The sequence below is a fragment of the Dendronephthya gigantea genome, unplaced genomic scaffold (assembly GCF_004324835.1).
Source record: "Dendronephthya gigantea isolate DGI-Jeju-01 unplaced genomic scaffold, DenGig_1.0 000018F, whole genome shotgun sequence".
In the NCBI taxonomy this organism is placed as follows: Eukaryota; Metazoa; Cnidaria; class Anthozoa; order Malacalcyonacea; family Nephtheidae; genus Dendronephthya; species Dendronephthya gigantea.
The window spans coordinates 2,088,055-2,104,888 of record NW_021163028.1 but is presented as its reverse complement, the minus strand read 5'-3'; the positions used below and the strand labels follow the sequence as shown (position 1 = coordinate 2,104,888).

The following is a 16,834-nucleotide window of genomic DNA, read 5'->3' as shown; positions in this document are numbered from 1 at the left end:
TGTGTTTTTTTTTTCATTTTTAAGTACTTTTGAAGCCTAGAATTTATTAAAATTGACCGACTTTTTGTCTTTCTCAGTGTTCTAAAGACCAACTAAATATGCTGAAAAACGAGAGAGATTAGTCTCAGAAAATATTTGGAATCATTTTTAGCATGTTAACACAGTTTTTAGAACATTTTCAAAAGTCGTCAGTCACTGCAAAATCAGGTAGACGTTTAATCTTATCAATAAAGGAAAGCGGACCAATCTACTCCCTTGTGGTACGCCAGCTTAATATTGCGAAAATTGGACATTTACCATCAAACTTAATTCTTTGTTTACGTGGAGAAAGATACGACGCTAACCAGGGCAACAAAGCAGGCCTTACACTCAATTTTTGCAAATCAGATAGAAGAATATTATGATCAATAAGGTCGAACGCTTTAGTAAAATCTAGAAATATGGCACGAATCACAGTCATCAGGATTTTCCATAGCTGCATACTTGTTATGTAGCATTTCGAAAAGTGCCAATACCAGCGGGGCCAGGGATTCCTCCAAATTGTCTTTCGCTAAAATTATATTTAACATCGTCCACCATCAATTCTAGCGCGTAGCTTTTTTGTATTTTAGAGAGAATGCTTGTGATCGCTATAGGTCTTGCTATGCTCTCAATATCAGTACAAGATTTTGATTTCGGGATTCGACATATGTTATAAGCTCGAAAAAATCTCGACAAAAGCTCGACAGATCTCGACAAAACGTTTATCACGAGAAAAAGAGTTAATTGTATCGGTGAGAGGGATTGCAAATTCTTTCGCGAACCTTCTTATTACTTTTGGTGGCGGGTAAAAGGGACCTGAACATTTGTTGACATTAATCTGATAAAGCTTTCTTATAACAGAATTTCTTGATATAGTATAGGAAGTTCTAAATCTTCACCTCAACAACAACAGGGTGGTGCTCTTGTTTCTATTTCACAGGAAAACGCTAATGCGATTGGATAAGTGGAAACAGATATAGGCTGCAGCATTCGGTAGCTTGAGCAGAATATATGTAATTTTATTGAAATCAGGTTTTACCCAATACCTGCTAGTTACGCAACACTTTAGTACACAGTATATTTTTGTTTAATTAAGATTGAGGGTCAACAGTGCCTGGATTATTGTTGGAATACATTCCTATTCTACATCTCGCGTATCAGACACGCCTAAAAATAAAAAACTATAAACAAGTATGAATTATAAATTATTAAAAAGTGTTCATATCACGTTTGAAAGTCCTCTGACACAAGTGGAACTCATCTGACACAATTGTCACAGGTGAAGAGGATTGTCACAGGTTTTAATAAGAGCATCCACATGTGAACTTCAATATGAAGCTATGTATTAGCTACTGTTTAATTTCTCAGTGGTCGTCTCTTGCACTTTAAAAGCATATCAGTCAAAATTTCAACTAACTGATCATCATTCGATCAACTCATTGTTTTGTAAATCTGGAAGGTTGCGATTGGCGACACGTGTTTATTAATTCCCAATACACCGAGGTTCTACAAGAGCGGTGTTTCTCCGAAAGCTTGTTAGCCAGGTCACGTGCTTCCAGCAGCATTTTAATTGATTCATCAAAGCGACGAAGAGAAGCAAGGCAAGCCCCACAATTCTTGACCAAGAACACAAACATATCATCGGAAACAAGATTCAGTTCTTTCCGTAAACTTATAGCATTGGTGTAATACGTCAGTGCTTCTTCATTCTTATTCCAATCTGAATATAAGTCTCCTAATAATCTATAGAGATTGCAGTTTGTTAGTTTGATTGTTAGTTTGTGCTGGCCCAAAAGCTCTTTGACCAACGACAAAGCTTTGCTGTAAAATAATTTCGCGCAATTCATGTGTTCATTGTATCTTTCTTTGTCTTTGTCTTTGTCTTTGTCAAACGCTTTCTTAGCACGGCTCTTTTTCAGCTTTCCAAGGTTTATCAGCATATGCGCCTTGGCCACTTTCTCGATATTACTTGGTTCTTTGCCATCAGGTGAATGCAGAGGATGATCTTTTAGAAGATCAGAACAGCGTGCATTTATTGTTCTGCCGATGTCAGAGTCAGCTAAGAAATAGTTACAAAACATGTCTAAAGACTTCTCGTCTTTCAAAACGTCTTTATTCTCCTGAAATGCTGCCTTTATTCTTTTCTCTCTCTCGATGTATTCAGCAGATTTCCGCGCTGATTTACGACCCTCTTGTTCTGCCAGCAGACAATGGAATGTGATTTCAATCGCTGGTTGTTGCCGTCTTTCAGCCAGTTTAATACAAGACTCAAAGAAATTTCTTAAAACCGTGGCTGAGACAAAATCCAAGCTGAAGTGGTAAAAGAAGCTAGATGAAGACTTGTAAATCTCACTACTTGTCAAGATTTCGAGGATGTTTGGTTTCAATATGATGGTTTGATCTTGGGTACAGATTTTTAACGTTTTCTCAACATTGTGAATGTTCCTTTTCAGCGATTCTCTGGCTTTAGTAAATCCATTGTGTGAATAATAATCCATGGTTAACGAATGGCACATCGTTAGAAAAAGTTTCGCCAGCAATCCCTGAGCTATTGCCTTTTCAAATTGAAAGTGGTCATGATCAGCTAAAAACCGTCTAACGAAGGGATGAATCACGAAGTTCGTATCATCAGTACCTTGTATAAAACCTCGACAAACGAGATTTTTCAAAAATTCGAGGGTTTCCAAATTACTACTTCTTTCAATTACCTCTTTTGCATGATCTGTCTCAAAATTCCCATCAAACACCGAAAGACAAACCAACGCTTTCTTATCGTCATCACTTAACTTCTGAAACGAGAACTCGATGACTTTTTGAACACACTGTTTGGAGTCGCTCGATGCTTCCATAGGATTCTCTCTTAACCACTGTACCAACTCTGAAGGATCATCGAGGTTAGGAATCAGTGTTCCTGCCACACACAGGGCGAGAGGAACAAAGCCACACAGGTTAGCCAATTCAGACAAACGTATATCTTCAATTTTTTCATCAGCGCAACACTTTCTCAAAAGTTCAATACTAGATTTTACATCCAACACTTGTAGTTGGTGGTTTACTACAGTTTGCCCAGGGATTAAGAATTTTATTCTGGATGTTGTTAGGATCTGCAAATATTCGCGTGATTTTTTGCGCAGTGTAAGCAGTAATTCAATGAACTGAGGTTTCACATCGCTCCCAAGCAGCTGCTGGACGTTATCCATAACAAAAACAACTTTCTTTTCAATGCTTTTCAACCAAGACAATAACGATGATTCAGGGTCTTCTCCAGGAACAATGCCAACGTAATGACAGAGACGTACGATTACCTCAGAAACAGTTGAAGTATTTGACAGGAACGAATAAATGACGTCAGTACTTTGGCTTATGTGATGAGAAACTTCAATGGCAACAGTGCTCTTGCCAAAACCTGGTTCACCGACAATGGAGACAATTCCGCAGTTATTCTTCATCAAGGAAGTATTTATTCGGTTGACTTCAGCGTCTCGGCCAAGAAATGTTTGTGGTTTTCTGGGTATACAGCTTTCTATTCGAGTCCTTACATGAACATCGACTTTATCTTTAAACGGCTCGATAATCCTTAGCATCACAGTATATTCCTCTGCCGATTTTATAATTTTTTCCAACCTTTTTCTGTCCTGGAAGTGGAGAAACCTCTGCATCTTCATCGCCTCTTTGGCATGTATTGCAGCTTCTTAGCAATCAGGTTTAAAGTCTCTGTAAGTTCTAGCTAACTCGCAACACACCTGGGCTCTGCATGGAGTGTTTCTCTCAACGAGTTTCTCAGGTATAATAAGAGCTTCCTTTAGCGTTTCCACTGATTTTTCGTAGCGACCATTATACGCCAGGGACGCTCCGAGATTCTTGAGCAATATCACAAATTTCTCGTTAGAATCAAATTTCAGTTTCCTGTGCAGATTTATGGCATTAGTATAATGTGTCACTGCTCCGTCGTTCTTAAAACATAGGTCTCCTATAAGTTTATGGAGAGTGCAGGTTAATTGGTGATCTCCCAAAACCTCCTTGGCAAGAGATAAAGCTTGATTGTAACAAGATTCTGCAAAGCTCCTGTATTTATTCTTTGTTTCATGATCTTTTCTCGGCGTTTTATCTGCTCGCATTTTGCTTAAATTTCCACACTTCATGAGAATTTGAGCCTCGGACGATTTCTCGATAGAGCTCAGTTCTGTGTTTTCAGGCAACGGAGGGAGATCATCTTCCGTTAGACCGGAAAGTTGGCTATATTGTGTTTTAATGTAATATCGGGCCAGTAAATGGCAGCAAAAGCAAAATATATATTGAGATCGATATTCTTTCAGCAGCGCTTTATTCTTAAAAAAAGGCTGCGTAACACTTTCAATTCTTGTGGTATATTCTGTAGATTCCCATGAAGAATAACAATCCATGGTCAATGAATGGCACATCTTTAGGAAATGACTGACCATAAATCCTTGAGCCACTGCCTTTTCATCATGAAACCGGACATTACCAGACAGGAACCGCCGGATGAGCGAATGGATCACAAATCGCTTATCACTGGTATTTTGTATTAAACTTCGACCAACAAGATCTTTCAAAAAATCGATGGTTTCCAAATCAATTCGCCCAATTATCTTCTTTGCAGATTTCATTCGGAAATTTCCATCAAATACTGAAAGATAAACCATAGCTTTTTTATCTTCACCATTCAACATCTGAAAAGAAACTCGAAGGCTTGCTGAACAGGCTTCAACGCTTTCATGGATGGCTTCTTTCGTAACAATTTTGTAAACTTCAAGGGGTCATCAAGATCTTGAATTCGTTTTCCTGCGAGACACAAAGCGAGAGGAAGGAAGCCACACAGTTCAGCCAAGTCAGAAAAGTACGTGTCTTCAATTTCGTCATTTGGGCAACATTCTTTTAAAGGTTCGACACTAGAGTGTCGAAAGTTCGACCGCGGCCCACCGCTAGTTAAATGTCTTGGCTTTATCAAGCTCGGCTTGGAATCCTATAATATACTCCTTTTCGAACTCACAGAACCGAAAAGGATTTAAAAAAGAGCTGTCGAGATTTCTGTGCCTGTGTAAGTTGACATGTGGATAGGTAGACTTAAACCATGCTGTCTTATCAACGGGTTTATTTAACAATTATTCGCCGAAGGCGAGGTGAATATCGCGTAATAATCCGAGGTCAGAATGACCAATCAGAGACCAGAATTCAATAATCACCGTGAAATTGGGCCTGTTATCCAATTTGCGTGACTATCTACATGGGCTTAGAAATATGTTAAAGATTAGGTCGGGGGCCGCCGATCATGAGGTGCCACCATGGTTGACGTTGAGCATGAAATTCATTCGATTAATTCGGAAATGGTTCGTTCTGAAATTTAGTCGCCTGAAGATTGCCACTCTGTGGCATGAAACTCAGCATAGCGATGTCAAATTTTTAAGAATTATGAAATGAATAAACATCACTCTACTAGCTCGCAGTATTGATATATTATTTCATAGGAAGAATTTCTTAGTAATTGTTTATATATATATTCCATAATTGTTGTTTGAAAATACAAATGTACGCACTGATGTTTGAAAATACAATTTTTTGTCTCGACCAATCAAGAGCTTAGTAGTTCACGAAGGCGCATGCGCACAACGTAGAAGACCGTCCATCACGTGAGGTCCATAGCATGATGGCGAATGACATCACATTGCACATCATGGGTGTAAATATCCGCTTCGCGCCGCCTCGGGGATGACTTTTAAGATCGCATTTGTGTCAGGGACACTTTTTTCGTTACCCCCAACCCTTTTCCTTTTGGTTTCCCGATTCTCCATTTTTGGTTTCAAAGACAACCTACACTGAGTACCATTTTCACAATTTATTGTGTGTTGTCTTTTATTGTTAAAAACATGATCTAATCTATTGTTCAATAAAGTGAATAAATCTAGTCCAATCTATTGTTCAATAAAACGCCTTGATATAAAATATTTTACTATATTAATAACAAAACACGTATACGTCTCATGCGTTCTAAGGGTCCTAAAATGTACAACTCAATCAATTTTTTCCAAACGTTGAATGCACATTACAGTCGCGGAGCGTTCTATAACGCCACATTCTCCTCTGGCTCTGCCTTTTCAATAATAGTTTTCAAATCTTTTACCTGACGCGAGCCCAACAACTTGTGTATCTTGTGCATCTCCATAGCCATTTTAGCGTACTTCACGGCTTCTTGGCAATCAATTTCCCCTTTGCTATAAGTAATGGCCAACTGATAATACACCAATGCTCGACATGGGGTGTTCTTTTCATCGAGTTTGTCGGCAATGTCGCGCGCTTCTTCTAACCTTTTCACTGATTCATCAAAACGACAGAGATAAGCAAGGCACGCGCCACAATTCTTCAGCAAAAACACAAACGCCTCCTTAGAATCAAGTTTCATTGTCTTACGCAGATTTACGGCATCAGTGTAGTACCTGAGTGCTTCTTCGTTCTCACGCAGGTTAAGAAATAAATCCCCCAACAGTTTATTGAGACTGCAAGTTAATTCGTGGTCGCCCAACACATCCTTGGATAACGACAAAGCTTTATCGTAAAATAATTTGGCAGAATTCATGTATTCATCGCACTTTTCTTTGTCACTGCGGAAAACATTTGCACGTTTCTTGTTTAAATTTCCTCGTTCCATTAAAATATGCGCCTCGGCAACTTTCTCTGCAGTACTTGCTTCCTTGTCATCAAGTAACGGTAGCATATCATCTTCCTGGGGATCAGTAGTTGGTGCACTTGTTTGTTTGTCCAAATCATAACGCGCGAATAAATGATAAGAAAACATGAATAAGGCCCGATCCTCTCTCAGTGCAGCCTTATTTTTGTAAAATGCTGCCTTAATGTCTTCCATTCTTTCAGAGTATTCCAGAGAATTCCATCCTGATTTACGACTTTCTTGATCAGCCACTAGACATTGGAAACGGATGCTTATACTTGGCTTATTTTGACTTTCGGCTAGATTTATACAACATTCGAAGAAATTCCTCAGAACCGTTACAGAAAGAAGGTCCATGCTAATGTCGTAAAAAAGCCTGGACGAAACGTTATAAAGATCACTACTTGACAACAGCTGCAGAATGTTTGCGTTGGTTGCTTGATCTTGGCTGCAGATTTTTAACGCTTCTTCGACATTGTGAATATCCTTTTTCAGTTCCTCCCTGGCGTTACTAAACCCGTTTAAGGTATAACAATTCATAGTCAACGAATTGCATACCTCCAGGAAATATCTCGCCATCAAATCTTGTGCCATTGCCTTTTCCTCTTGAAATTGGTCGTGATCAGCCAGAAACCGGCGAATAAGTAAATGAATCACGAAGCGCCTATCATTAGTTTTCTGTACTAAACTTCGCCTTACAAGACTTTCTAAGAAATTATCGGTTTTCAACATACTCTTCTTGATTATCTCTTTTGCAGAGTTTCTTTGAAAATTTCCTTTAAATACCGACAGGCTAATAAACGCTTTTTTTTCTTCATCATCGAGCCTTTGAAAAGAGAACTCTAGGGCTTGTTGCACGCACTGGTCAGAGTTTCTCAATGCTTCCATAGGCGTCTCTCTTAACCACTGTATCAGCTCAACCAGGTCGACCTAGTCTTGAATTCTTGATCCTGCGATACACAATGCGAGTGGAATGAAACCGCACAGCTTAGCCAATTCAGACAAGGATGTTTTTTCGACTTTAACGGGACAACACTTTTCTAAGAGTTCGACACTTGTTGTTTCATCCATCTCTCCTATTTGAAGGCTTTTGGTTTGCGTTCCTGAAATTGAGAACTGTGTTCTTGACGTTGTTAAAATCTGTATATGTTGCTGTGAATTTTTGCGAAGCGTACGCACTAATTCAAGAAAGTTATGCTTTACATGCCGTTCAAGAAGCTGCTCAATGTTGTCCATGACTAGGACAACGTTCTCCTCAATACTCTTCAACCAAAACATCAACGACGATTTAGGATCTTCTCCAGGAATGACGCCAACGTCATGACAGAGACGCATTATTACTTCAGGAATAGTGAAAGCTTGTGACAGAAACGAGAAAATGACGACGACGTCATTCTCTTTGCTTATTAAGTGATGGGAAACTTCAATTGCAACAGTGCTCTTGCCAAAACCCGGTCCACCAACAATAGAAACAATTCCACAGGCATCGTGGACTAAGGAAGACACTATTTGATTTACTATAGTGTCACGGCCAATAAATAGTTCTGGTTTGTCAGGAATGCAGCTTTTTAGATGGGACTGTCTATCAGTTCCTTGAACATTGACAATACCTTGTCGATATTTATCAAAATTTGTACTGGACTTCTCCAATCTGAATACAAAAGTAAAGAATAAGTAATGTCGAGTCATTCTCACCCTGGCAACTCACTGCCTAAATTATGACCACAGAACGTAGATTTTTTGCGTGGATCCTAACTATAGTCTATATACACGAGTAGTATTTAAGGTTAATTCCAGTCCAAACTTCATTTCACTTTTAAGCCATTCTACTTAATACTAGTTAATGACATCAATTAAACAAAGGTAAAGAACATCTTATATATACGTACTTTCGTTTTATTTTATCCTTCGTTTTGTTTACTTCTTCCATGTTCTTTATCTCAATCTCTAATCCTTCTATTTCAACTCCAATTTGCGAAAACTCTGTAAGCAAACGTTTTTTCAGCCTTCCAGATTCAAAATCATCCAAAACCTCCAGAAATCTTTCATCTGTAAGACAGTGCAGTGGAACAAGGAGACATCCTTGGCTGATCTCCCCAAATTTCTGATCATCTTTTTCATCGCCGAAACCTCTTTTAAGAGTGTCTTGGAAAACGGACGGGTGAGCTTTTGTACATGCATTGAAAATGTCGATGAGAGTAACAGTACCGAGTCCAATATCTTTAGCCAGTCGCACTTTTTCTGCTGTAATTTTGAATGTGATAATACATTCATCATTGTTCACAGCGGGACCCAGAGCGCCTAGTGCTGCAAACCCTCGATTTTCTTGCATAGTTGCTGAACAATTCCGAGAGAAGAAAAAATAGAGAAAAGTCATTGTAGAGTAGAACCGAAAAATCTCATATTTTTGTATGCATATCTTTGTATTTTAAACTGCAGGCATATTGTTAAAGACTTTTACAAAAAATGAAAAAAAACCCGAAATAGAAATATGTATATTTCGACAACTAAAACATAGGTATATTTAGTGACGAATAACCTTGCGACATCAAAAGAGAAATTTCTATCTACATATTTACTATTGTTATATTTATACCTGCATTGGAATTTTGGTTCCTAATGACATTCCTATTAATTTCATCAAGTTTTTGTATAACACTTTCTTGACCATCCGTTAATTTCGTTATTCCTTTTTCTACCCTTTCCTCAAGAAATTTTTTGCTCTCCAGCACGACAGCCTTAATTTTTCGATTCAACTCATTAACCCTTTCAGTTGGAAAGTCGCTCTCCTTAAGATTACCAATATGATCAACTTGGTCTGTCGAAAATCCAGTTGCGACAAAAGCACCCTTAGCAAGTTGAACATAATAATCAAAATCATGTTTTTTTAAGATTGACTTAGGCGAGTGACATAAGCAGTTTCTAAGCAGTCGAACCTGGTCGATTGCTAAAGTTATAATTTCATCCGGGTTCCCAGTACTAGTTAAACTTGTAAGCGAAGAATGGAAAGTACTGGGTTTCTTTCCCTTTATGAATTGATCACTAAGTGTCGTCTTGGTGGAGCCTCGAAAGGTCTTGGAGTAAATAGTTGCCTGGAACAGGGCTGTGCAATCCCAATCCTTGAACGATTTATTGGTTGGTATGGGAGTTTTACCGCCTTCGAGCGTCAAAAGAAGTGTGCGAACTGCGGGTGAGTCGTCCCAAACTTGGTAAGCAGGCAACGGTGCAATCTTCCTGTCCCACAATGCCACAAATGTCGAACGTAACATCTTTGGAAATTCATCGTGAACGATGGATGCAAATTTGAAGAAATTCAATTCTTCTTTTGAGAAGGGTCTTACTGCCATTTACATGCTTTTCATGGAAAACCAACGAATAAAGGAAATCGTTTAATTCCTACATCAAAGAAAATACAACATTATTAATAGTAACGAAACCTATGACTCAAATTTTATATAACCAATTATAATATAACATTTATAGTACGCGCGTGCTGATTGGTCAAAAAGCGTGTTTCTATAACTGTATAGAAACACGGGACTTTTCCCGCCGAACTTGACAAGCGAAGCGATGTAATGAGAATTTGTAATTGAATCAAGTTATAATATTTGTACAAAATCTTTTTATTGAGTTATATTATAAAAGAAATAGAAAAAATTTTTCCTCCTACGGGCTCGTTTCCCCACTAATTATTTCTTGTTCTCCCAAACTCCCACGCGTGTGGAAACACAGAAAATGTTTTCTATTTCTTAAGTATAAAGCATGGAGAAAACAAAGATTTTTAAGGTCACTTCGATTACTGGAGCCGGTCGTATAAAGTTCAACACGAGATTTTTATCTCTTTTAACTTATGGTACTCGGTGTTATACCCAGATATAAAAAATTTGGTTCTTGTCGTGGTCAGGATCTGTAAGTGTTGATTTGTATTTTTGCGTTGGTTAATTAAGCACTAATTGAGTAAACTAAGATTTCATAATGCTTTCAAGCAGCTGCTCGATTTTGTCCATAATAACATCAACAGTGACTCAGGATCGTCTCCAGGAATAACGTCAAACCGTCATGACAAACACGCGCCATCACTTCACGAACAGTCGACGCCAGTGACACGAAGGAGAAAATGACGACGATGTTATAGTCACTGGTTAAGTGATGGGAAATTCCAAATGCTAAAGAACGCTTGCCAAAACCCAGCCCACTGACAATTCCACAGTTCTTCTCTACCAAGGAGGATATTATTTGCGTCACGGCCAGTGAATATTTGTGGTTTGTCCGGAATGCGGCTCTTTACTTGGGACTGTCGATCAGTTTTTTGGACGTTGTCAAAATTTATTAATTACCCAAAGTGGCTCACTAAATTTTCAAGCTTTTCGCCAAAGTTTTTTATTTCTATACTGTTGGAACCTGATCTTCTTGTAGAAGCTTTATTTCTTCATTCATCATGTTGATGTTTGCAATTAATTTAATGCACAGTGAACTAATTTAAGACACTCGTGTGAGATTTCGTAGTCCTTTCAATTCTTTGATATCCTTCGCACATTACTTGACTGAATTGCAACTGAAAACTATGTCAAGGTCGGTAAGAAATTTAATAGGAATCAAAAGCATCGTTAAGAAAGTCTTCGGTTAACTTTTGATTATAGGTGCATGAGCCCAAGAGTTTCTAACTTGAACGAAGGTCTGTAAAGAGGTTGTCATCGATACGGCTGTCTGGAGCAAAAGTCATATTTTCCATCCTTCCAAGGACGTTCAGACATTCATTTTGTTGTCCGCAAGGCTGGACATAAAGAACTTGGCAACCCCTCAAGGATCATTCAGCCAGGTTGACGAGTCGGCGTTTTTGTACCACATGCTTCTGAACTTTCCTTTATCATCTTTTTGTTGGAATTTTGCCAGCTCATCATACCATCCTTTACAAATGGGACATAGGTCGCAATATTTCACTTTTGTTTCGCAGTCAATAGGGCTTGAGCATTGCCACAGTGGAAGGCCGCACAGCTTTACATGCAATCTTTCAAATTTAGGAAAGCTAGTAAACTGAGAATATTTCGCGAACTTTGCCCACAATCGCGTTCAGGGAAGCTCGCACACGCTGGTTCCTAATTCAAGGGACTGTATCTTTCGCATTTTCGTTTATTTACGTTGAATTCTCTATCTCATTACATTCAATTCTCGGTTCTAACAACAATCTATTCACGATCAGTTCACAATCTATTGACAATCTATTGACAATCTGCTCACAATCTGCTCACAATCACAATCTCAATCTCCCGCTTATACAATCTAGCTCTATATTTATAACAACTGGTGACTCCCTTTTGGCACATACAATTTGCAGTTCCGTTTTCTTTCGCCCACAAGGGAGCATTTCTGCGTTATCTTGTTAGGTCCATCGTCCGTTCCAACATAATGTTGGCAAAAAAAAATCTTTTACTTCACAAACAAATTTAACAATATTCTACTTGGCAATACCAACTATTTTACTTTTACGCAACTTTTATGACAAAATAACTAGTAAGCCAAGAAGTAAAGTAGTAAATAATTACATGGTTGTTGACATATTTATCCGACCGGGGAATGATACATATCAATCAAATCGCCCGACTTTTGCGAATTTTTGGTGAAAAAATGGTAATGTCATATGCACTTTAAAAAAGCTATTCAAAAATACTATCGAGTTACGCGAAAACGAGGCTAGTAATAAAATTTCAATGTCCCACTCAATGAGTGTGAGTGTGCTTTTTGAATACAGGCGTTAGTCACAGCACTTGGTTTAGTAAACTCCCGCCATATGGGAAAGTTGATTATTTGCTTCAAGTGGTTTATCTGTGATCGAGTAAATTTAACATCAGTGTGTAGCGGGGTGTCCATAAGGCTCTATTGAGACCGTCACCGTTTTTTATATATTTTCAAAAACTTTGTTGTTCATGTCAGAGTCAGCTTTTTGTGTATGCCAATTAATTATTCCGTAATTTGGAATAATATTTCAGTGAAGCTGGAAAGTGTCGTTCGTATTAAAATAACTTTGACAAGAATAAATTGGTCATTAATCTTTTTTAACATTCAAGGAAGAAAATGTTATGTTATTTGGAACATTGAAGAACTAACAGAAACACTATATTTACTTTACAAATAGAATCTGAATCTAATAATGCGGAAAAATTTGATAACTATAAGAAATCATATAATAGCACGTCTGACTCTTTTGTCTAAATTCTGGCACTCAACGAACTTGGATAGAGATTGCACAAACATGGAGGAAATGCTCAGATAAAAAAAAATAGACACCACACCAGAAATAAATTCTCCAGTGCATGAGTATTCAAATGTGATATTGGAACTTGCCAGGCAGTTGTTTAATTTCGTATGAAGCAAAAACCAATAATTATTTGCCAATTCAAAGAAGATGTGAGTAAAACTAATGTAAGTTTCTAAGCTCGTTTCAAAGTGAACGTTCTAAGTGACGATTTTCAATATTTGTCTTTCTTAAATTATATTTATACGTACATAGATAAAGGAAACATTGATTTTGTTAGCAGTTTTGTTTGATCACTGAAATGCTAATTAATCCCCTGGAAAGATTCAGACTTTAAATGGTACAACATACCATATGCTTATCCTTGAAAAATCCACTCTAGTATGCATACTTGAGAGAAGTTTCATCTCATATGACCCTATCTGGAGGATTTCTTTCAATATGTTTATCCTTGAGATGTCCCACTCCAGCATATGCTTCCCCTACTATATAACTCTGGGAAACTCCACTTAAATATATGTTATGCTTACCCTTAGAAAATCTCAATGCAATACTAGTATTAAATGCTCACACACCCTTAAGAAATCCATGTACCAGTCAGTAAGTATAATATGTATATATATGTTTACCAAAAGAGGTTCAAACATGTTCCAGCGTGAAGTATTTCTAGTACACCTGCTGTATTTTCGAAGTTTTAAATAAAATCAGGATGAAATTGCACACTTTTTACATCTTGACAGTCATATTGAAATTCACTTAATTGACAGTAGTGTTTAATTCTATATCAGATTTCAGAACCATCCTCAGAGATATGAAATATTAAATTCATAATTTAAATCTAATTCATAATCTTATATTGAACTCATTATAGTGTTTAGTGTTTACAAGTTTACAAGGTCACATTTTTGGTCACATAACTCACATTGTAGTGTATTATAGTGAAGAGTTGTCAAACAAATGAGATTACCGCTGGCGCTCTATAGATATACATCAAATAAATGTTTATTGCTTTCATGCATGCATGTTTATATTAGAGCCACGTGCACAGTTGATAAACTCATTAACATATACTCCTCTACATTGAAAAATAAATTCCAGCACTCAATGAACTTGGATAGAGATTGCACAAACAAAATTGTACAAATTTTCCTGATTACTTTAGAGGTCATAATGAACATAACACCACACCAGAAATATCTCCAGTGAGTATTCCAAAAGTGATATTGGAACTTGCCAGGCAATCATTTAATTTTGTATAATGCAAAAACCTATAATTATTTGCCTATTGAAAGAAGATGCGAGTAAAACTATTGTAAGTTTCGAAGCTCGTTGAGTGAACATTCTAAGCGATGATTTTCGATATTTGCCTTTCTTAAATTATATTTATACATGTATGTACATATATAGATAAAGTGCACATAACACATTTATTTTGATAGCAGTTTTGTTTGATCACTGAAATGCTAATTAATCCTCTGGAAGGATTCACATAATAATAATAATAAAGTCCACTTCATTTAGTTTTACCTTGTGATGTTCTAATGTAACATATGCCTACCCCTTCTATATGAGCACATGCTTTCCCCTACTATATATACCAGAACCATATGCTTAACTCTGGGGAACTCCACTTAAATATATGTTATTGTATATCCTTACCCTTAGCAAAATCTCACTGCAATACTAGTAATGCTTACCCGACCTTACGAAATCCATTCCAGTACTTACATAATACATATACATGTTTACCAAAAGAAGTTCAACTTCAAGACTTATAATGCATAGCACTAAATGACTCTGACAAATTCCATTTCAACATGAAGTACTTCTAGTACACCTTCCAGTAATTCCGAAAGTTTTTTAGATAAAGTTCAGGATGAGATTGCACATTTTTTACATCTTGACTGTCATATTGAAATTCACTTAATTTACAGTAGTGGTTTAATTCTATATCAGTATATCAGATTTTAGAATCATCTTCAGACACATGAAATGTTACATTCATAATTCAAATCTAATTCATAATCTAATATTGAACTCATTATAGTGTTTAGTGTTTACAAGTTGCAATGTCTTGGTCACATTTTTAATTACACAACTCACATTGTAGTGTAATATAGTGAAGAGTGGTTAATTGACTTTGCACGAGTTTTAAAAGTTGAATGACTTAGATATAATATAAATGAAAACACTTACCAAACGCAGAATAGAAGAAACAATTCACTGATCGAATTTTGAACCGATATTTTAAATTAAATGAAAAGGAAGTGATCATTTAATTTAAACAAACCACTTTAGAAATTCACTGATTCAGTTCAAAATCTCCTAACTTCTCTAAATTTAAGTGCTTCCACAACCTTCTCTCCAATTTTATTTTTGGCTTTTCAAAATCCATTTGGAAATTTGTTCCAGAAAGGTTTGTGAAGTTACCGAAAAATTAAACATCGTTATAAGGTGGGCTTTGATTTCTTTGTTTGAAAATGGAAAACAAAAAAACTTGACCAATGTATTTAGTTATCTCATACTCTACTGCACGCAGGCTAATGCGTAACTTTCTGAACACTTTTTCCCGAAAAGGCATGAGATTAAAACTAAACATAATTGCAGGTTTGGTGAGTCTGTGATTACCACACCTCGAGAGGCGGGAAACTTCCAGACTCCCTCGGTAGTTAAATTGAGAGCTCTATTTTCGACGCTTTTTCTTTAACCGCGAGCCACGGTTTGAGGTTCAAATTTTGCCGTTTGACCTTTGCGGTTCACGTTTTCAACCGCTGAAGGTGTATTTTCACGTTCCTCATTTACCTCTGCGCCTTGTCATTGCAATAGCGTTTCGTAATTCGTATCACAAATAAATACTCCTAGTAGACATCATATTGCCAATATTGGATATCCAAATTTTCTTTGTCGTCATTTTCTAGCCTGCTTAACTTTTAAATGAACGAGTTTACTGATTTTCTTTAAGAAGCGGCTACCACTACTCAATAACACGGTTGGCAATATGGTGGTTTACCATGGCATCGTAATTCGATAGTCGCTTATTAAAATGGAGCCGGTTCTTTTCAACCCAGATGTAAATGACATTTGATTTTTTAAAAATATGAAGCATTAGAAAAAAACAGAAGCAATTTAACAGCGAAACTCAGTGTTTAATGGATGTTAATTTTCAATAATTCAATCGTTCTAACCACTAAAACTCTCTAAAACGGGCTCACCTCACCTCGGTTGGTATAATCTACCAACCAAGGTTTTAGCAGGAAAAATCCTTGGTAATAATCCATGCTCAGAATTCTTGAATATAATAACTCCTACCCAAATACTATAACCCTAATGGATTAGATTATACACAGTACATGTCGGACAGTCCTTCTTCAGGCTTATGTTACACCAGTAAAACAGTCTGAACTCTGAAGCGTTGCCAGTAAGGATGACTAAGTAGAATCCCACAATTGAAACAAAGTTTTTCATTGAGCACTTTGTTAAACATTTTTATAAGCGAACATAGGTAAGAAGTAAAGTAGTAAATAATTACATGGTTGTTGACATATTTATCCGACCGGGGAATGATACATATCAATCAAATCGCCCGACTTTTGCGAATTTTTGGTGAAAAAATGGTAATGTCATATGCACTTTAAAAAAGCTATTCAAAAATACTATCGAGTTACGCGAAAACGAGGCTAGTAATAAAATTTCAATGTCCCACTCAATGAGTGTGAGTGTGCTTTTTGAATACAGGCGTTAGTCACAGCACTTGGTTTAGTAAACTCCCGCCATATGGGAAAGTTGATTATTTGCTTCAAGTGGTTTATCTGTGATCGAGTAAATTTAACATCAGTGTGTAGCGGGGTGTCCATAAGGCTCTATTGAGACCGTCACCG

General features: G+C 37.0%; 2 protein-coding genes across 2 annotated transcripts; both read right to left on the bottom strand.

Moving 5' to 3' along the window:
• Window positions 1–5,607: 5,607 nt before the first annotated feature.
• On the bottom strand, window positions 5,608–7,611 carry LOC114520950. Its single transcript, XM_028541299.1, has one exon. The coding sequence runs from the start codon at window positions 7,589–7,591 to the stop codon at window positions 6,101–6,103; it is 1,491 nt and encodes a 496-aa protein (XP_028397100.1). The 5' UTR covers window positions 7,592–7,611; the 3' UTR covers window positions 5,608–6,100.
• On the bottom strand, window positions 7,612–15,236 carry LOC114520948. Its single transcript, XM_028541298.1, has 4 exons — window positions 15,153–15,236; window positions 9,300–10,099; window positions 8,593–9,040; window positions 7,612–8,354 (listed from the first exon to the last, which is right to left on the bottom strand). The coding sequence occupies exons 2-4, from the start codon at window positions 10,048–10,050 to the stop codon at window positions 7,634–7,636; spliced, it is 1,920 nt and encodes a 639-aa protein (XP_028397099.1). The 5' UTR covers window positions 10,051–10,099; window positions 15,153–15,236; the 3' UTR covers window positions 7,612–7,633.
• Window positions 15,237–16,834: the final 1,598 nt, after the last annotated feature.